This window comes from Perna viridis, chromosome 7 (genome assembly GCF_037379345.1).
Source record: "Perna viridis isolate PV_CMFRI_1.1 ecotype Kerala chromosome 7, ASM3737934v1, whole genome shotgun sequence".
NCBI classification, from domain to species: domain Eukaryota; kingdom Metazoa; phylum Mollusca; class Bivalvia; order Mytilida; family Mytilidae; genus Perna; species Perna viridis.
The window spans coordinates 40,512,758-40,536,017 of NC_142451.1; the positions used below are offsets into that span (position 1 = coordinate 40,512,758).

General features: G+C 31.8%; 1 protein-coding gene across 5 annotated transcripts in view; it reads right to left on the reverse strand.

Annotated features, from left to right (window-relative positions):
* The window catches only part of LOC148612699 (proto-oncogene vav-like), a 51,579-nt gene that overhangs the window by 17,719 nt on the left and 10,600 nt on the right, over positions 1–23,260 (reverse strand). For 2 of the 5 annotated variants that reach the window (XM_088594358.1, XM_088594355.1), the window contains exons 7-21: positions 22,637–22,705; positions 21,717–21,917; positions 20,113–20,208; positions 19,044–19,115; positions 17,267–17,359; positions 16,361–16,452; positions 14,366–14,411; positions 13,684–13,698; positions 11,518–11,538; positions 9,011–9,103; positions 7,518–7,627; positions 6,854–6,949; positions 5,977–6,008; positions 4,794–4,853; positions 2,341–2,364 (exon numbers count right to left, since the gene is read on the reverse strand). In XM_088594358.1, the coding sequence (XP_088450484.1) occupies positions 2,341–2,364; positions 4,794–4,853; positions 5,977–6,008; positions 6,854–6,949; positions 7,518–7,627; positions 9,011–9,103; positions 11,518–11,538; positions 13,684–13,698; positions 14,366–14,411; positions 16,361–16,452; positions 17,267–17,359; positions 19,044–19,115; positions 20,113–20,208; positions 21,717–21,917; positions 22,637–22,705 (1,120 nt within the window). The remainder of the gene's footprint in view (positions 1–2,340; positions 2,365–4,793; positions 4,854–5,976; positions 6,009–6,853; positions 6,950–7,517; positions 7,628–9,010; positions 9,104–11,517; positions 11,539–13,683; positions 13,699–14,365; positions 14,412–16,360; positions 16,453–17,266; positions 17,360–19,043; positions 19,116–20,112; positions 20,209–21,716; positions 21,918–22,636; positions 22,706–23,260) is intronic. The other 3 variants (XM_088594356.1, XM_088594357.1, XM_088594359.1) reach the window with 3 other exon arrangements.

The following is a 23,260-nucleotide window of genomic DNA, read 5'->3' on the forward strand; positions in this document are numbered from 1 at the left end:
TGAAACTGCAAAAAAGCAAACAACATATACACTGACGGTGTACTACATGTACATGTATATGAACAGTCAAAATACATGTACATTGACTGTATGTTTCTAAGTGGTGTAGAGTCACTGTGCAAACAAAACTGACAGTGACTTTGTATTTAGTTTCATTATTCTTAGTCTTTATGTCCTTAAGAAATTCACTGTTGCAAATTGTTTATTTGTTTTTTCAGCTATAAAAATAAGTTCTTTGATAAAAAAAAATTGTGTTGAGTTTTAAGAGCATAATAGTGAACTGACCAATAATTGTAATACAGCAGAGTTCATTTATAACGCATCTCAGGGGACTGTCTTAGTTACTTCGTTATATGTATTGTTCGTTATAGCAGAAACTTTAGGATTATCTCCCCTTTTGCTTTTTTTAAAAGTCCTATTATTGCTTAAGACATAGCAACACTGATGCGTTTTTTTTCTAGCAGTAAATTAAATAATTGTTTTGTAATATGTATTTGTTATAAATGATGAATAAAAAAGAAAACAATTGTTTTTGTTGCTGTTGTAGCTCGTATATTTTCTTTTTTATCATGGGGCGCCCGTGCAACACTGCCAAACAAAGATAAGCATTACATGATTAAACCATTACATAGTATCAATCTCAGTTGCCTTTCTCTTTGTAATTTTGTGAAGAGTTTTAAACATCAAACCTAATTGAGTTTGCAGTATTTTACACAGCATATTTGGCCGCTTGAAGCATGAAAAACTATTGTTTGATGGAACTACTAACAAACGTAATCATAAAATCAAAAATGATAAAAGTTCACAATCTAGGATGTTCTTACGCTAAATTTTTCAATGGCTTGTGTGTCATTATTTGATTGATATTTTAATGAGTAATAAAACAAAAATACAGGTAAGATTAGCCAATCTTCTAACTGTGTGTTTATCAACCGTGAAATTATTGATTAATCAATTACCGCGAGTATCAGAAAACTGGTGTCCGATATTTGCATAACAATTATCTTGACCCTTCGTTTTATCCAGGCAAACTACAGAAATAAATCTGTCGCCAGGCCGTAAGAAATACTTCGTTATATCCCTGATTTCGCTTTTATGAATTCCGTTATATCAATGACGAAATGCATTCGTTTTAAAACGCTGGGACTGGGAAATATGTTCAAATTATTTATAAACCTGAATTTGTTATAAGCCTGTACGTTATAAGCGAACACTACTGTATAACAGACTGCAATGAGTGAAAATGCTCACATGATTCTTGCTTTTTACAATGTTCTGCTAATAAACCTTGTTTGTACAGTTATTTTTATGTTAAACCAATTTGCAACAGTTCTTTTACATTTCCATGACGTTCTACCAGTAAGCCTTGTCTATACATTGGTTTCATGTAATATCAGTTCAACATTGTTGCACCAGATTTCAACCATGTTTCGTCATTCTTTTCTTAAACGTTGCAAATATTTCTGTTAAAATCAGCTGAATAAAAATGTATAGTTGCATCTATTGTCCTGCTATATATACCCCCACTAGTACAACAATTCAAAGAAACAGGAAGTTAATAGCAGACATGAACCAAAATTGCTTACAACATACATGTATGCCCCATCTATATAGAATAAGTATTACATTTACAACCAATGCATTCATTGGGAGTAAGGATACTTGTGACAAAATTTGGACGGGCATGGGACAAGGTGATTCCAATATACCATCCACTGGTTAAGCGGGGATATAATTTTTATACCATCTTAACTTCTCTAGCAAAATGTGGATCAGTTGTAAAAAAAAAAAAACGTGTTTTGTGCACCATTAAACAATTTGCCTTTGACGTTACGTATATTAAGCTTAACTAATAGCCCCATGTCAAGCCAAGTGGTAACCTATTAAAGTATCACTTGGTTTTCTCATCACATTGCTATTGTTTTAAAATGAATTCATAAATATTTATTGTAACAAAATATAAACTACTTCAAGCTACATTTTTAGGTCTTCCAAAACATTAAACAACTGTAACTCCAGAATCTTTTCTATTATTTTGAGTTATAATTACATTTTGGATTTATAACTAGCAATATTCACATTTTCCAGGTGCATAAAAAGTAAAGGAATATAGTTTTCAATAAACCAAATAAATTATCTTCATCTTAACATCATCAAAATGTCTATATTTAAAGGCAATCTTAAAAGCTATCCATTAAACAACAATGAATGAAGCTTCCGTTTAAAAAACATTTAATTACACTTCCATTTAAACAACACTAAATAAAGCTTCTGTTTAAACAACATAAAACTTAAATAAAATTATGCAAAAAAAAACCAAAAAAAAAAAAACTAACTTACCAACTCGAGGGGGAACTGGAGGCACTGAAATATAAAACACACTATGTTTAGTGACTAATATACATCTTTATTATATAAATAGCAGTGTGTTATTGAATATTCCATGTGTAATAAATTTTGATAATTCATACTGTGGTATAAATTCAGTAATTTCACTCTCGGACTTTCTCCCACCAAAACCTAACAACTTTGATATCAATCCGCCAATCAAAGAATTTAAAATTCATGTTGAAAATATCGATAAATTATGAAGAAAATCTATATAATAAATAAGATAATCAACTGGTTATCGTGAACAACCAAAAAATGAGAATATTCTTAACTTCAAAGGTAACACCAATCAAAAACATTGGAATAAGATGTCAGAAAAAGTTGAGCAAATTCTCAAATTCTCAGACTTAAGTAAATTCTTATTGCACAAGGGCCAGAATGCCCTATCCCTATGCATAACTGAATGATGTCAAAATATTATGGTTTAATGTCCTATGGCAGATATTTCATGTGTTTTTGGACGAGAACTACTGATCAATCAAAAAAAATTTAATGTGACACTGTATAAATATTCAGTTACTATCATTACGATAAATGTGATGGAATTGAAATCTCAATTGTACCAACCTCAGTGTATAAATATGCATTTCAGAAATTTTAACAAAACTAATACTCAGTAAAGCAAACATCTTCAATCTAATTGGGGTTTGAAACGACAAAACAAATACACATAATAAATTACTGAACTTACAGTTTACACTACTCTATTTATTAATATAACCACCATAATCCTTATTTGTGAAAAAAAAAAGTGAAGATCCAACAGGGCCTAATCTAGGAGAAATATGCAAAAATTTATCCTTGTTTGTGCTCATTTCTTCAATTTGTCTTTAAAAGGGAGAGGTTTTGTAATAGACTACATGGACAAAGATGACAATATTCTTCCTTTTCAAAGAGAGATTACTTAAATTTCGCATAGTCATCAATGACTAAATTAGGCCCTGATCTGAACATTTCCAGTGTAGCAACTACAATAAGTTAGAGAGAGGGAGTACATAAAATATAAAGTATGTAAAAAATTGAAAAAAATTGAAAGCAGGAACATGCTTAAGTCTGTCACCTGATTGTGTAGAAGAACTTACACTATTCATGCAATGGTCTTGTTAATAAAATGTTCTACATGATGTAGCTTGATACAACTGCCATGGACTAACCCACAACAGTTGGGGCACATATGGATAAAAATTTAAGATTTTTACAGCTTTGCAATATATGTTTGACAAGGCATTGGTTTCAGATACACTGTGAAAGTGGTCAAACACCTTACAAATTTGGATTGGAAATTTACTTATATATGTGACCAAAATATCAAAAATCTTAATACAGTTAGATCCCAAGAAATTTCAATTTATATGTGAAATTTTGCATTATTCAGGAATATAGTGAATAAATTACACTAGCTAGTTTCAATTCGACTGAGTAAAATGATTTCATAATTTCCTCTGGTTGATTGAACCCCTATTTGAATACCAACAATACATTTAACTTTGATAAAAATAGACAGTTAAACTTTAAGAATTAATTTGATTTTGCCACACAAAATTATTTCTAAAGAACAACACAATACAAGAGACCCCCTTCCCAAGAATAATGAAACCAAACTACATATGATGCCAAATAAAAATTAAATATACTTTTATAAAGCAAATCAAGCATCAAGCAAAGTGAAGGATTAAAGGGAAGTAAGTATTAAAGGGAGGTAAATGAAGACTTACTATGTCCACCTGAAAAAAAAATGGGAAAATGTATATAGACACAATTCATGCAATGACTGCAGACACCATGGATAGAATTTTTGCAGGGTATGTTAATTAATTGTCTAAGATTTTGCAAGGAATTAAAACTTTGAACAAGTAAAAGTTCAGACAATCTGATGTGTGTCATGCACTTCGAAAATGATAAAGGCAAGATGCTATGTCAATTATTAGTTTTTTAAGTAAAAAAAAGCATGAGTAAACTGTAAAATAGTTGATTTTATGGATATTTGAAATGCTCTTAAGCATGGGCATTCAATAAATGCTAAATAAACCTTAAATTATTCAAAGTTTTTATCTTCTATCTCCAATACATAACATATAGAATGTGAAAATAATAAAATCATAGAATGTAGCAATACTTTTTTTTCCCCGACACTTTTCATTTCCAAACATTACCAACATTATTTTACAGTTCTTGTTAGAAACTTTGAATGATTTATCACTGCAAATATTAACCAATCATTACCACATACGAAGAAGTTGCAGGGGATGCTGGCATAATTAAACAATGTCTGCACTCAATTAACAACTAAATTTTAGCAAACACGAAACATTCAAAACAAATCCTCATTCCTAAGTACATGCATTTTTTACCTAGATTTGCCTTTTTATATTTTGGTTGTAAAAATCATTTCAAATGCTTACCTCCTTTGTTTAGTGTTGGGGATTTCCCTATACATTCTTTGTGCACAGCCTGTTTAGACTCTGTAAAAAGAAATAAGCATACATTACACTATAATGAACATTTGTTTAATAAAATGAAACCTAAATAACATTAAATTGATATAAAGGAATTTTAAAAAATGGCAGGTTAGGCAGGTTTATGGATTTTTCAGGGTTCAGTGAATATGGAATAATTTAAAACAATTTATTTTTTATATGGACTTAATCACAGTCCACCTAAGCCCATTAAGGATATTAATACATTTGTATTGGACAGTTAACGCCCAATCTATATAAAGCCATTGCCAAATTTGAAATCAATCCACTCATAGAGAACCGAGATAAAAGTGATGAATTTCCGAAGCCCCAAAATGACAAATAAGGCAATACCAATTATACTCCACTCGTTGAATGATGGTAAAAAATGAAACCCCTCTTCCTCTGTATGTAGTATATACATACAGTCAAACCTCGGTAGCTCGAACTCCAAGGGACCATTGAAATGTGTTCGAGTTATCAGGAGTTCGAGAAATTGAAGTTCGAGTTCGACTTTATCGTTAGAAATTGCTTACTTCTTCCAAAGTTGTGTTATTTCGTGAATCTTTTCCATTCACTTTCGGAAGATATGTTGATTTGTGGACATTAAATATGCTGTATTTTCTTTCAAAAACGTCCAGAGTGCGAGTTCATTGGTCAATAATTTGTTTTCATTCAATTTTCTTTCATGGTTTCATATACTGACTTCAGAACATTCTCGAACTTCAATCAGTTTTATCAAAACTACCTAATTAGTGATGACTTTAATATTACCTGTAATTAACTAAAATGACACTGATTAATGATAGGGTTTCAGTTTTTCACCTTTTATTACCCAAGCTGACAAAATGGCTTACGAGTTCGAGCTAGTGAGGTTTATTCTCTGAGATTTATTACCGAACGGACTGACCAGTCGGAGTTTTCGAGAAATCGAGGTTCGAGAAATCCAAGGTTATTTATATTGATTATATAGGAGAAAATTTTGGTACTTTGAATTGTGTTCAAGAAATCCAAGTTCGACTGTATATATATATATACATATGAGAGAAGAAACATGGCCATTTCCAAAGTACAACCTATCGCTATTACTATACCTAAGTTAGAGCTTGGAATTCTATAAATTGCTTACCTTCACATAAATAACCCTGGAAGAATACACCTCTGAAATAAATATGTAGAAAAAATATTGCTCTTAATTTTATCAGTAAGTCAACATGTATACAGATTACCAACAATCTATTTGCTGTGCATAGAAAAAAGTTAACATCTTCTGGTGTATCAAATACCAATACATCATACCTTGAAAAATTAAGAGTCCAACACCACTGAAAATACAAGACAGAGAAATCTCAGACACCCAAGGGTCCACTGAGTTATGGAACATTGAAATCTTACTTGAAGATGTCTGAGATTTTCTAGTCTTGAGTAGTCAGTGTTTCATTATTGTTCTCATTTTGAAATTAGCTTTATGATTAATACACTCTTTAAAAATGCCAAAATTCCATTCTTCGTGCATTTAAAGGACATCATAAAATGTTTAATTGTGACAAAAAAACATGGCATTTTTTATTTAATCTCAACCATGAAGGGAGAGATGACGAATTCTCACATGGTTCAAAATAGAAATATCCTAGACTCAAAAGAAAGAAAGAAATTTATCAAAGACATGTCATATTGTTTGATTATCAAAATTGGCATTGATGGAAAACTAAGAAATACTCTGCCATGTAATGGTGGAAGAAGATGGCAAATTGTTCAAAATAGCCTGACTCAAAAACTACATTTTGGAACTTGTTGAAAACTAATCTTAACCAGTGTTTTATCATACTAAACAACATTGCAAGGTTTTGAAAAAAAAAAAATACTGACCTGTTCTCAAGATATCATCTGGATACTGTTGGAGAACAGATATACAGATAGACAGATGGATGGACACACAACTTTTCAGAGGCTATCATATAACATCTCGCAACTTGTGACGAGGTATAGATATTACTATATTTTACCTTAATAGTTTCCCACAGACATGGCACTCTGTAGGTGTATCAAACGTGAACATCTTAAAATTAGCACCACTAGGAGCAGGAGGCTGAGTATTGTCTCTGTAGAAAAAATTACAAATCGTTATATATCAATGTGTGTACTCATAATGTCATTACTGTGAAAGTCGTCTAAACCAAACACTGAAGAAACCTGTCTCCTGTCTATACCAGACACTTTTTTAAGTCCCTTTACATCAATTTAAATGTACTTTGAACCTTGGTAATCCAAACACCTGTCTAAACTGAACCAATTTCAAAGTCCACAACAGGTTTGGTTTAAACACATTTCACATTTAAAATAATAACAGTTATTGATGGTTATAAATACCCAAATGCCAATGAAAATGAAGGATATCAAAAAATAGAAATCCATGAGCAAAAACACATATAAGATCATATAAACAAACAAGGAGAGATAACAAGAAAAACAAAAAATATGGAAAAAACAGACAAGAAGCTGAAACCCCACCACAAAAAACAGGGGTGAACTCCTGTACTCCAGAAAGGGTATAATCCTGCTAAAGACTTAACCCAGGACCTCAAGTATGTATGGTGAGCATGCTGCCAAAAGACCACCAAGTCAGCAACAAAAGGGGAATATCTGGCTTAGTTCTAATAAGAGACTTACAAAGCTAGTTTGATTGCCTCTATCCATTTGATTCTCATATCATCTGTTTTGGCATAAAATGTGTAGGCGATCATCTCATCTTTTTTACCAAGGATAAAACCACTGTTCCACTGAAATATATACCATTAATACCATAAAATATATGTATTAACACTAGAAAAATTATTTCACACAATATTCACATTAATTTTCCTTAAGTTAATACTAAGTGAATTTGACATGAAAATCACATTAATTTCAGGTGAAATTCATGTGAATTTTATTTTAAAAATATCAGCCTGTGTAAGAAATCTAATTATCACAATTCTACAAGTATTTTTTTTTTTCATATGCTAGTTTAGACAAAAAGTGTTAAATAACTTAGGTATCAATCTATGTAAAATTCAGGAACTGCCAATGGTAGAGGTGATAGAAGGTCCAGAAAAAAACTATTCAAACAAACCATTATTTTTTGGTCTGCTGTGATAGTACTATTGTTCGTTGGATACCAATTTTTGTGGTTTTCGTGGATAGGCCAAATCACGAAATTTCGTTCTCAACAAAAAGGAGATTTCCATTGATGTGTATACTGAGAACCTCAAAACCACAAATTCAGAAATCACGAACTTATGTTTCCCCCAAAATCCATGAAATTTGGTATCCACAAATAACGATTGATTGATTGCTGGGGTTTAACGCCTGGGCAGCAATATTTCAGCAATATTCAGGCAATGAACATGAAATGGATGATAAAATGAACATGAAATGATGATAAATGAAAAATGGAATGGGACACAATGGTAATGTGGTCGGCAAATTTTGATTGCCACTGGTAATAAGGAGAGGTGGTTTGGGTCGGGCAATTTAGCCTCCTGTGGCGTAGTCCAATGGTTCCTACTTTGATAGAATACCACAGCAAGGTTCTTAGACATGCGAGGAACATGGCATCTTTCCTGACACGATGCACTACTGTGGCTTGCATTCTGGTTTTCCATATGGCTTGACGACCCCAGCATGTAACATGCCAGGGATACCCCATTCAGCCACCTGGGACACACAATGCTGATGCAGGCCTATTCTTCTGACAGCTAGATCCACAAGGTGCTCCATGAATAAATGTACTTTCACAGTATATATACCACATTTTTACATAACTTAAGTCCTCATCTGTACTTTGCAGAAAACCCTACTTTCATTTTCCATTTAATCAAACAAATCAAGAACAATAACTCTTACATAGTGTAAAATTCATATACAATCTATACAACTACATAACAAACTTGGTTATGAGGTCTGCTACAGTTTCAAAATAAAAAATGAAAGTGAAATTTGATGGTTTTTGGCATGGATATATCATCTCCTGCCTGATATTTACACAGACTGCTATGTACTTAATAGTGTGAAGTAACCTTCATAACAACACCCATTTTAATATCTGCAATCATCCCTGAACTTCTTTTGCTAACAGTTGTGCACTCTTATCTTAAAACGACTTCCACTGAAGTTAAACATACATTTCCTTTTTTCTGTGCCTCTTTTGCCTGGGGGAAATCTTCAACTTTAAATGCAGCTAAGATTATGGCCTCTTTAAAATTGTAGGTTTCACCCTGAAAATGAAGAAGAAAACAAACTCCTTATCTTAAGTAGAATGTACTTCCTTCTAAATAAACCCTTTCATATATTTCAATGTCAAAATTTTGACAATGAAGAAGACCCTACATATTATTATTTATAAAAGCATTAACTTTTCTTAGCACCATTTATTCCAGAAAGGGTTAGATCTAATTTTTCTAATCTATGTTTAAATTTTCAATTAGCTAAGGTAAAATTTGTCCCACTTTAAAAAAATATATGATTTTGAACAATATTAATTTTTCTGTAATAGAAAACATAAAAACCTGAAAGCAATAAACATTTTCTGTTACATAAGTATAAATACACTACATCTCATACAACTTTTGCCTTTTCCACTCGTCCTCAGTGGATGCATTTCCATCTATTTTTAGAAATTACACTGTTTCATAAGGCTAGATAAGTGTTCTAAATGTTAAAATAATTAACAAAACAAAAATTTTGTGAATTGAAAAGTTGTTTCATATGTCATCTTCCACAGTTTAAAGAGAAAATTGCAAATTTCGTGTGAGCTATAGTGTAATATAACAGGGGAAACAACACTTATTCTACATTTCAGGTCTCGCCAAATTCAAAATTAACCATGACTCAGGACCAATCTTAAATATGGATATTAAAATGAAGAAAATATATATTTTCAGTAGTTATAATATCTGAAATAGACTATAATAATAAGCTTATACTTGGTTTGAAAATGAAGTGCTCGCAATAAAAAAGTGAGTTAAAAGTTCCAATAGAAGTTAAAAAATAGCTTTTTTCACAACTTTCAGCAAATAAAACAACAGGGCTTTCAGGGTAGTGGAAATAGTAAACAGTAATTATATTGGTTGCTTGATCCTGAGTAAATGACATGGTATAACTTACAGGAGTCAGATTTTTTTATGTGAACAATAAAAGCAAAATAAGATCTAGCAGCTATGCAACAGCAAAGGACAGGAGGAAAACAGAATTTTCATGAGTATAACCCCTTCAATACCAAATAATATGCGAAAGGCAAGGCTTACCACCAGTCACCAGTGGTTAGAGCCTTAATTAAGTAATATAATTAACTTCAGGTAATCCAGTTGGTCTTCTCTTCATTGAATGACCATTACCTGATGAGTGGTCCTCTCTTGATTGAAGACCAATACCCGTCCTCTCTTGATTCAAGACCAATACCCGATGAGTTGTCTTAGGTAATTAAATTGACAATAAAAAAAAAAAAACAAATTAGGACTCCTATCATTTCATAGGTGTTTTAATCTAAGTTTGACAGAAAGTTTAGCTCTCTTTGTCATTTGTCCAGTCAACTACCTCAGGAAGTTCATCAGGTCATTTTCATTAAGTGAAGGGAAAACCAACTCTATTTCCGTAAGTTAACTGTATAAGATGCTGCAATTTCATTTAGAAATAAAAGAACTACTATGCAGTATATTTTAAAGTTAAAAACCCTTAGTGAGCGAGGTCACATACCCAACATATTCAAATGAATGAAAAAATAACAATTTACAGATTTAAAATTAGCAGGAACCATCCAAACAAACTTAAAACTCTTAAATTGTTTTACCTAAATGTACTGAAAGGGTAATACTCCATGTGACAGACCCGCTAGTGCTACAATGTGCAACAAAATCTATAAACAGAGAGAGTAAGGATAGACAACAATACATGACCCTTGACCTTCTTGTAGCTATATTTAGATCACATTCGCTACATCATTCACCCTATATTTTACACTGACCATGATAATGATGTCTTTTATGAAAGATGATGTGAGGAAATTTCATCGGAATATGTGCATTCCATGGGTACTTATGTGAGTTTTAATTATGAAAGTTGTAATTCTATATTGATGTAATATCATAATATTGTGAATGTGATTATATCATTTCATATATTATAGTAAGCAGAAATGCAAATAGAAATATTTTCTTCTAACTCTGACTATTAATTTAAAAGCATGTATGGATCGCTAATGGAACAATTAAATTGCCAGTTATTAAAAATTTGAAAGGGAAAAACATATATTGGTAATAAAATCTTTTAAAATAAATTTACCAGTTAAGAAGTACCCTTGATATCTAAAAGGGAAGTAATAAAAATTTCAAAAGGGTTATAATTCATCCCAAATTAACCACAAAAGAAATTTTTATAGCCTAAAACTATATGCATGTAAGAGAGAAAATAAAAAACAAAAACAAACAAAAAAAACCCAAATATCTCTCCCCCCAAATATTCCTCATATCTAAAAGCATAATATAATTCATGGCTTCCCTTGTTGTCTGTATTGTATAAACTTAAAGAAGAAGAAAAAAACATAAAATGATGGGCTGTCACATAAAATGCATGATGTGATATATTAAAGCTTGTACAATGCATTGAGTCCACCATTCCATAGGGTGTGTCTTACCGAGAAAAATTTATCCACAGTCTATAGTGCAAAAAAATATACATAAGTTAATGATATGATATAATGATTGAACTCTGACCCAATAAAACTGACAATAATTCTCAAATCTGGAAAACCAAGAAAATATCGGCAAGGTCTAGAACTTTTTTTTTTAATTTTAAAATCACACATTGGTGTGAAAATTAAGATAAAATATTACAGAATTACCATTTTTTGAAGATCAAAAGCACTAATAAGTAATAATATCTCTGACCACCACTTAGACCCACTTCTCCATTCAAATTAGATTACTAAGATTCATGTAAACTTAAAGATTAGAATTTTACATGCAGCTTGATTTGCAATGATTCCAGATTGCCCCATCAAATTACATTGAAGGAAATCCAAAATTGAGAATTCTGAAATTTTATGTGTCCGAGTGTGATATGTATGAAAGTGGTCTAGGTACTAAGACCTTCTACAGATGAGTATTGTTTTGGATGATGTGTAAGTCTACCCAAAATAAACATCTAACACAATGACCACTCTGTAATACAACGAGGATGCTACAACTGAAACACCATATTTAAAGTATACAAAAGTACAAAAATATGGCATTGTTGAACGGTTGACAAGAATTAAATAAGAAAAAAGTTCAACACTACAAATCACGAATATATACAGATCTGTCACAGTTCACACACCACACAATACAGAAACATTGTGAAGAGTATATATGTCTTCAATCAAACTGAGACCTGATCTCTATTAAGTCGACTTTTCTACATGTTGTGAGAGAATTCCAATAAAATAAATTCACTTTGGGGTCATCTGCAACTTGTCCTTAATCCTGATTATACAAATTACTGTAAAACTACTGTTTTTCTTGTGTACCAATATTCGAAATTTCTTATACAATGTTTTAAATTTTCCCTATTTTGTGAGGTTCTTTGTCAGTGAATTTCAGCACAACCTTTTAACCTTTCAACATACATTTTACAGTTTTAATGGTTTCACCATTGCATAAATACCCTGAAACATTAGTATACCAAGAATTTCCCCTAGTTATTCAACATTATTTGATACAAAGATACCAATCACATATACAGTAAATTTTGATATGCTGTATGAGTGTTTCAAGGAGTAACCTCTCATCATTAGCATTAGAATCAAATATGAAGGAAGATCTAACTTCAAAAATTTTAAATTGTATACAAGAAGTACCTGAAACCAAAATTATTGAAATAAGAAGCCAAGTCCATCACCAAGAGGTTTTACTATGTGCAACACAAGGAAAGGAGCATAAAACGAGATTAATTCTTATTCAGATGGAATGCAGCTGAATATTAACAGGTAATTTGTTCTATTCTTATTCATACCTTATTAACAATTAAATTATCTTAAGACCTTTCACATGGAAACATTCAAGGCAGTCATATCTTAATCCCTAGTGAGTTTTGTTAGATTACTCATCAAACATATTAGAAAAGCAGACACAATACAAGATCAGTCTATCAACCGACTGAAAAATTGTCTTCAGTAGAAGAGGCAAAGCAAGATTAAATGTGAGACTTATACAAAGTATATACTGGATTAATATTACAACTCCAGGTCTCCATAATTTTGTTGGTTATTCAGTCAAAGAGTGAATGCACGGCAGTTTCTATTGTGCAGTTAGAAAAATAATTCTTTGTTATACCAAGACTACCATTGATCTGAGATATTCTTTGGTTCTGCAGAAAATTTGATATGGAATACAATTTGATTACAATGTAAACTTTCTACTGTAAAAGTGTCAAAGAACAATAAAGAAAACAGTGCTATACAATTACATTACCACAGAATTTTTTACGGTCATAAAATGACTAAACTGTTAACAAAATTCTGCACAGCAAAAATGCCACATATGATCATCATATGAAGAGTAACAATTAACATATGATTTTCATATGAATCAAGTGTGATAAGAATAACATATATTTCAGCTTACACACGTTAATCATGTTTTTCCCCCTAATTCATATGAAAATAATGTTAGCAAGCCAATATTTTCACATGATAATCATATAAATATCATACAAAATGAGCAACATACAATTATCATAAGTGAAACTTTTGGCTACAGAGCCAAAGAATATCACTTCCTGGACTTAGTGACAGGACTTCTACCTAAATAGTATGACAAACCTGGTGATGCTGTAGCTATATATAGATACAGAAAATAGCGGCAATATAGCATCATACAAATTATACTGACAACTTATATAAATAGATAATGAATAAATGTCAGGAAGAAAACAATCCACAACATCCTTGCTGTTGTAGATCACCTGATTGTATTATATGATATTCATGTTTATAAGCTCAGTCTATTGATTACATTTGTTTGGTTTTCATTTTCAGCACAATTGAAATAAGCAACAGTATGATCAAATTTTGGGAATGATAAAATGGTATCTAATAATATGTACCCTTCAAAAATTGTATGACATACAGAGCTAAACTGGCACCTTATTTTCATCTTAAACAATTACCACATTGATTAAGACTATCATACAATAATTACACACAAAAGATTAAGCATTATCATACTAGATCAAAGCATGCTGAAAAAAAGACACACAACAGATTCACTGTAGTGTAAATCATACATTTAAAAAAATTAAGTCACAAAAGTGAAAGTAGCCTTTATCTCTACAACTTACAATAGATTCAAAGGTGAAAATGTGGAGCAAGAAAATCAGTAACTTATACTGAAAGAAAAATCCTATAACTATCACAGAACTAGATGCAGTCTAAACTTATACTTATCACAATTTAAACAAACTAAGTCACAAAAGTGAAAGTAGCCTTTATCTCTAAAACTTACCCTTGATTTGCACATTAACATGACTTTGTCAAACAGGAATATATATCTACAAGTAAATCAGAATAAATTTGTAACAAGAGGCTCCCAGGAGCCTGAATCGCTCAACTGGTTAAATTTTTGCCTTTGAAGGGCAATAACTCTAACAAGGAGTTGTCAAATAATTTCGACTCCATTTGATTCATTGCAGACTTTTGTAAGCCTTATAATAAGGATCATTTCAGCAATTGCAAGCTATTGGCTTAACCTAACAGAGATGTATGCAAAAATTGGCTGTCTGACCCCATTGTTCTGTTTTTAGAAACTGCAGCCATGTTCTTTCAGCGATCAAAAATCGGTCATTTTGTTAAGGATACCCTATAAAAACAAAAATGTCAACTTTCATTGAATTTTGCAGAATAGTTTCTGAGGAGAAGATTTTTTAAAGTAATAACATCAAGAACAGCAAAAAACATCCAAAAAGGACAATAACACTAACATGGGTCAACAGATTTGCACCAAAATTTAACCACAGATAGATCTCATCATGCTGAATACTTTTACACAATGTCAGAATTTGGTTAAACCTAACTGTTTTGGAGATATATGCAAAAATCTGATGTCTGACCCAATGTTCCATTTTTGATAACAGCAGCCATGTTTTTTAACCGATCAAAAATCCAACAATCACTTTGTTAAGGATACCATATAAAACATATATGCCAACTTTCATTGAATTCTGTAGTATAGTTTCTGAGGAGAGAATTTTTCAAAGTAATAACATCAAAAACAGCAAAAAAACATTCAAAAAAGACAATAACTCCAACATGGGTCAACAGATTTTCACTAAATTTTGACCACAGATATTTAATACTTTTACCCATGTCAGAATTTGGTTAAACCTAACTGTTTGGAGATATATGCAAAAAACTGCTGTCTGACCCATAAGTTCTATTTTTAGTAACAATGGCCATGTTTTTTAACAGATCAAAAATCCAAACGGTCATTTTGTGCAGGATACTCTAAGGAACAACCACCTTAAGTTTCATCCAAATCCATTCAGTAGTTGCAGAGGAGATGATGTTTGAAGAAGTTGTTAAAGATGACGATGATGACGACAGACACCACGTGATGGCAATAGCTCACCTAGCCTATGGGCAGGTGAGCTAAAAATGGTTTCAATTAAATTACAATTAAGTGTAAGTATTGGTAAGAATCAGGCAAAATGGGAAAAATCAGAAACATGCATGTCAAAATTCCACCAATCTGACAATGTAATATCACTCAAGGATACTTTCTCTATTTGAAAAGACCATTATCTGATCTCTGCATCACTGGCTTTGCTCAGAAATTTTTCAATAGAATCTGAGAAAAATGTGGTTTTTGACAGGGTTATCTGCCCCTGAAATGTTCATTTTCAGTGCATTTCAATGAAATTGTAACTCAATGGTCCAGCATGACATGGAAAATCTGGTCTGTTTTCCTTGATTCTGATGGTGTAAATAGTCAAATTATGCTATCAAAATGATGGGTTTTTTTTTCATACCATGTTTCACCTACTGCCTGATTCTTACAGGGACTGACACTAAGATATCAAAGTGCAATAAAATCAACATGAACAAGGTAAGTTTCACTCCCTAACCTGAAGGTGATGTACTCAGTTTTTCAGTTTTACCTAAATGATGTGTGTTTGATCTAGTGTTCCTTTCAAAATTGTCAGATCATGTCATTTTCTTTCCTAATTACTTTAACAATATTATTTACAAATGGGTAAAAGAAAACAAGTTAGGAAGGTAACTATTAAAAGTTTCTAAACCAAATGTTCTATACATGCTGGAAATAAGTTTTAAAATTTCAGTCCAGAAGCGCCAAAATGGAAATTTTTGTTTTGATCATGAGGAACTTTTCTCTAAACTTTCAGTAGCATTGCAAAACCTATTACTCCCTCCTTTGTTTTTAGTTGTTTAGTTCATAAAGGATACAAAAGTAATTTGATTAACAATGAAAACATATACTAACCTGACTCTAGTTTTATTGTCTACATGGTTTTTGACTTTCAATTCTCCATCCTTTTGTAATCTTCCATAATCTTTTAAGGTTGTATTCGGTGGCTTGTAAAAGTTAAAAATTAAAGCTATATGTAGCAGGCAGATAAACAGACAGGTTTCGATCATTATCTGATTAACTTAATGGCATGTAGCAAATCAGCACAGGCTATCAGAATTAAACATAACCAAATACATTGTAAAAGAGTTAAGTGGTACAAAGGAGAAAGTTCGGTAAGGACCCCTTTTGGCCTAATGATTTGGGCATTTTTTAAAAATTTGATTAAAGCTGATTTCTAGATAGTAGTAGTATAGTAAAATGGCCACAAACAGAGAATATAAGATGTTTTTGACAAGATTTATGACGATATTCCAGAAATGACAGTATGCATTTATGTAACTTTTACAAAAACCTTTCAATTTTAACATTTCTGCAATTCTTAAGATGGTTTTTGTGTGGAACAGAAGTGGCAACACATCTGTTGACTCAAGATAGTTTTACATGAGTTGTAACTGACAATTATACACAAAATATATGAAGCACAAGAGTCAACACGCATGTGGCCATTGTTAAAAGAGTGAAAAACTTTGTAACAGATTTTCCTAATCTCAGCCAAGTTTGAAAGGCATATATGACTGTATTATTATCATAAATCAATCAAATCAACTATAAAACACATTAAAGTACAGGAGAAACAAAATAAAATTTTCTTCATGTAGACTTTGTTTTTAAGGCCAAATTGTGCCCTTACCGAACCAACTTCTTTTCACAACTAGATAAATGAATTTGCATGTTCACTTAATACAATTTTTCTTGTGTGGTACTTAAGGCTGTGATGACTGAAAATAGAAAAAAGAACGTACAGGCTATAGCACTTACCATTTGAAGATCACCAATACTGTTTTGAATTTCATTAATTAACTGTAATGTCTCATTGTCACGCTTCACTTCATTTACATATAAAGAGAGATCCTGAAATTAAATACGTGTTTGGCATTATTCAAGATTTTAAACAATAATTTATTCGAACTCAGTTTAGTTTTTGTCATAAGCAAGTGTCTAATCCCTTTTGCATTGGGAAACTGTCAAAATTCAACATTTGTACAACTTATGTCTTGCAGATTTACCCTCTGAACTATATATGAGGTTTATTCCACTGTAATGTACGTGAGAATCTATTCCACTGTAATGTATGTGAGAATTTATTCCACTGTAATGTATGTGAAAATTTATTCCAATATGAAAGACCTAAGGAATAAACACTGAAATGAAAATGAGTTTGTTTGTTTGTTTGTTGGGGTTTAACATCCGAGCAGCAATATTTCAGCTATATTCAGACGAGAAATGAAAATGAGAAGTTAAGGTTAGATTTACTATAATAAAATAGTAACTTTGGAACAAGTAGTTTTCATAGTTGGTGAAAGTTGAATATTGCAAAACATGAACTTCAACACGAGCCTCTGCAAATTTCATGAGTTATAAAGACCCTTTTCTCTATAAATCCTCTGGAATTTTGGCTGTTTGACATGCAGAATCTGCAATGGCAGAACATAAAGATTGTCTGTATATAACATCACCAGCTGTTAAGGGAGAACAATTTAAGAAACATTACAACAATGCTTCTGACAAATTATGTTTCATAATCACATGACAATCAATCACAATTAGCCAATTTTTCATATCGCTAGTTCATATCACTCCCCCCCCCCCCACCACCTCCTGATGTGTTATCGCAAAATATCTAGCTGTCCATTAAGTAGATAAAACAACCAAATCATAGAAAATTGTTACAAACACAAACGCTCTATTAATATACTAAGAACATACTTTAATTCATGGATACCAGTTTTTGTGGATTAGGGAAGAAACTCAAGTTCGTGGATTCTTAATTTTGTGCTTTTGAAGATTTCAGTACACACATCCATGGGAATCTACTATTCTTTGGGAACAAAATTTCATGGTTTGGCCTACCCATGAAAACCACAAAAACTGGTACCCTAAGAACAATAGTACTTTCACAGTATATGTATATGATGTACAGGTAAACTCATTCATTAATAATTGAACATGAAGTTGCATAACAAGCAGGTATACCCCCACTTGTACAAAAAGTTGATATCACACAGCCTCCAAAATCACTTACAACTGATAAAACAACAAATCAAATTGGAAATCAATCCATCAATTGAGAGCAAAGATTTTTGTGATGAAAATTTTCTCAAACATTCTATATGAAAGTGAAAAGTGGCAAAGTCCTACTCAAACAGGAAGTTGGACAGCACCCATGTATAAGCCACTTCCTTACAATATATGTTGCATATATATAAAAACATACACCTAATTTGAAATAAATCCATCCATAGGGAGCCTAGATAATTGCGTCAAAATTAGGAGGTACGGATGGACAAGGTGATTCCAATATACCATCCACTCATTTTTCAGGAAGTAGAACTAAAACAAAGATTCATCCTTGAAAAAATGAGAATTTTTTCTGAAATAATTTTCAATGGTCATAAGTCACATTAAAAGGCAGGCAGAAAGCTGCATTGTTCGAATTTCAAGCCAGATGGGACAATGATTTACATCAGATATAGGTAACTTTCTTCTATGAAAACTTAAAAAGCTGTAAAACTGACACCTCCAATGACAAGCTTACCATCATAGCTTCCAAAGCTCTCTCCAATTTGTTTTTTTCATCTGATCCTTTGTCTGTGCTTTTGATTAACTCCTACAAAAATTGAAAAAAAAAAGGATTTTTTTGCATTCAATAAAATCATCGTGTTTTCATAACAATATAACCATTCAGACTGAATTCAGGTTACTGAGAACCTGATCTTGACATCTAACAGATCTAAGGCATGAATAATCATCAACAAATTGTTTTAAGGAGTAATCAAGGGAACCAAAATTCTAGCGGAAATCAGAAGAATGTAATCCAGGGACAAAGACCAGACATAGAAAACAGACAAACACAACAAAGAACGTAAAGTAACTAAAATAATACATACAAAGTAACAACAGTAAATGAGCAACTCAGACTCCACTAAAAACTGGGAGCATGGACCAGGTGCAACAGTAGGGTAAGCATCCTCTGCTTTTCTAGAAACATCTGCCGAGTTGCTAAAAAAAAGTCTGGGGTAGAGGAAAGAGGAAAGGAAAACTATGACATGTTGAACAAATCGGTTTTGAAATAATCTGAAAACAGCCTAAATTGCTCACCAGACTCATTCCCAATGCTAAGGAACAATCATATCAATTTTCATTAAATTCTATCCAGTAGTTTCTGAGGAGTCATTTTTTAAAGTAATAACATTAAAAATAGCAAAAAACTGTCAAAAAGAGCAGTAACTCCAACATGGCTTTACAGAATAGCATCAAAATTTAACCATTATATTGAACATTTCAATCCCATCAGAATTTGGCTAAACCTAACGATTCTGGAGATATATGAGAAAAATTTCTGTCTGATCCCAATGTTCTATTTTTTAGTTTGTTGATTGATAAAAAATCCCCACATCAGTTCTATGCAGAACACCCTAAAGAACATTCATACCAAGTTTGGATTTAATTGGTCAAGTAGTTTCAGTGGAGAAGCTTGGTAAAAAGTTAATGATGACAGACGCCAAGGGATGGCAATAGTTCCCTTTGGGTATGGTGAGCTAAAAAAACTGCTGATTTCTTATATCTTCAATAAAATAGGCAATCAAACAATTTTAATAACTTACCCGTAATAGTAAATGATATTTAAGTACTCTTTGCATTGGTACATGTAGGAGATCACGTAATCTGAACTTTCCTTCATTAGCTCGTTTTTCACATGCCTGCAAAAAGAATTCAACGCATCATGACAGGTTCAACCTATGAATAATTGTACAGTGAGACAAGAAATCGTAGGTGCCTTTTTCAGATAGCTTATTCAAGAGTAACCAAGGGATTTTGGGGGTTGTGACTGGAACTAATTAAGAATTAAGACCCAAAACAAGATTTACTTATTTTCTAAGGAAAAATTTGTGTAGAAGTAGTATAAAGGGCTTAAAAGGATTCCAAGAAACATTTTCTTAAAATATGGATGAATTTATATTTCTTCTTTCAGAACCGCAAAAAAAAAATGGCCTGACTTTTGCTGTTTTAATTTCATCAATTCTGCAATGTATTAAAGATAAACAGTATTCACACTGATATTCTGGTCAATTTAAGGACAACAGCCACATATACACAATAGTTGATTTAAACTGTTGTATATGAGTGGACCATATCAAGTGAATCTCAGGTGTTTGTTTATTTTTGCACTCTCAGCAGAATTAAAAAAAATAACCCTGAAAAAGTCGTCAGTTTTTGATATAATTTTACATAAACTTGATATAACTTTTTCATATCTAGGAGTTGCTATACCTTTAAATATTTCAAGATACACAGATTTGTCAGTAGTCATAGTCATAGGGAAATAAGTGGTGAAATTGAGGCCATATTTGTCGAAAGGTAATGATGAACCTTTAGAAGAGGTTCTTACATTTGATACATAATGGTACTGTAAATGATTTACGAGAGGTTTAAGAGCATTTTCTTGGTACTCTTAGAACGCAAGTACATATCTCTTTAAATTATCTTCAGAACACTCTTAATTCAAACTTACAGTAAGGTTCAAGTTACCGGTCTCTGTACAAAAAAATGTTTACAAATGATTTACTGTAAAAGTACTTTAATTCGTGGATACCAATGTTCCTTGATTAGGAAATAAATACAAGTTTGTGGATTCTTGAATTCATGGTCTTGAAGTTTTCAGTTAACACATCAATGGGAATCTACTACGTTGGGAACCAAATTTCGTTGTTTTACCTACCCACAAAACCCAGAATAATAGTACTTTCACAGTACTACCGGCACAGACAAAGTGAAATTGGCACACATCTTATTTTTGAACAGTCCTTGAAGATGTCAACCAGACTTCATTAAAAGTGCTTTATTGTAACTTACAAATTTCAAGAGGTAAAACTCAAATTCATCAAAAATCAAATGTGCCATGCACTTTAGCACATTTTTGCACTGTAATAATAAATAACTGTCAGATTGAAAGTTGTCTTCTAATTTAAATAATAACAAATGGTCATGAAACTGTGACAGAAAGATGAATGCATAGTATATAATCTAAAATAGTAAAACAATATCTCTAATTTCAAAGAAGAAAAACCAAATATCAAGAAATTTGCTATAATATAAAGACTGAATTTACCCAAATTACATTATAACTTCAATGTATGATGGATTTTGTCACATGAGCATTTTTTTAAAAAAAATCATAGCCAATAACTATCACTAAAATATGACCAACCTCAATCTGTTGTCTAATTGCATCAGATCTTTTGAGGACTTCATCTATTTTTTCCTGTGCTTTGGGTAGATTTGAACAATAATCTCCATAAATCAACATCTTTTTCTTGTATTTACAGAAAACATCATCAAGTCTAGGGGTTCCTAATAAAATGGCATTTTGAATCTCTTTCTGAAACTGTTCATGTATCTTTGTCAATTTCTGAAAAAGCAGAGAAACCTGTCTAAACCGAACACTGAATAATCAGATAACACATCTAAACCAGCCATTACACAAATGTACAAGATTTTGTGTAGCATCTTTTTGCTAGACATAGACAAAGTTCACAGGAAACTCTCTTTTGTCAAGTGTCGTGAGAGTTTTTTTAGGAAAAGGAAACATAAATATCTGTAAACTGTTACCATATAGATATTTCCTACCTGTCACTATTATTCAATTCCTGATAATGACTGTAGGAGCATATGCATCTAACAGATATGGAAGTGTAATGTAGTGTTGCTAATGCAATGGCATACCGAATATGATTTACCTAGCACAAGTAATTAATATTTAACTAAACTAATCAGAAAACTTAACACTGAAATCTTAATGAGAAATTTCTCAGTCAGTGGACTGTGACTCAGATCTGTTTATACTATTTGATGGCAATCCATATTTTTCACTGTATTCTATGGAAAGGATCCATAAAATCCTGAACTTTCTAAAATTTTAACATAGGTACTATGCAGATATCCACAATCCGTAGAGCATAATTTACAGGCAAAATTTGTTGAAAATATGGAAAATCTGTATCAGCAAACACCTCTGTGTGACTGCAGGAGTATACACATAAAATAGATACAGAATTGTGATGCTATCACCTCACTGTCATTTACATTTTGAGCGAAAATCTCTTATTTCATCATATTAAAAGTATTTACCTCTATATGATTAAATATAATAGTTCTATCATCCTGTGGTATAACATCCCTCAGTGGTTTTATAAAATGCTGGAAATAGTAAATAAATTAGCATAAAATTCATCTCAAAACCAAAAGATTTACCTGCGAAAACAAAAATACATTGTAATTCACTAAATTTCTCTCACATAAATAAATTATCTCCCTTTAAATTAAGTCCAGGTTGCTATTATAGCACAAACTATGGTATTTTTTCAGGAGAAGGAGTTGCAGTGATTTTCCTAGTGTGTTGGGGATGGGGCCCAGAGCCCATGTAATAGGGAAAAAGAGCATGAATATTGCTAATTGGGAAATAATTTATATACATGGAGGAAAGATTTCTATACTGTATTTAGTAAAAAAAACTAATTTAAATTCTTGAGGAGGACCATGGTATTGTAATAAAGTCCATAAGGAGATCTCTGGATGACTTATTTGATACATATGAGTGGAAAGAGGATTCTGTACATTTCACAAATCTACATTATTCAAGTAATGATTGGGAATTTCACTACTAAAATTTGGCAATTTAGAGCCAAATTTGGACCCAAAATACAGGATGGAAAATTATCAAATTGTCTTGATTAAATAACAATCATTTGATTA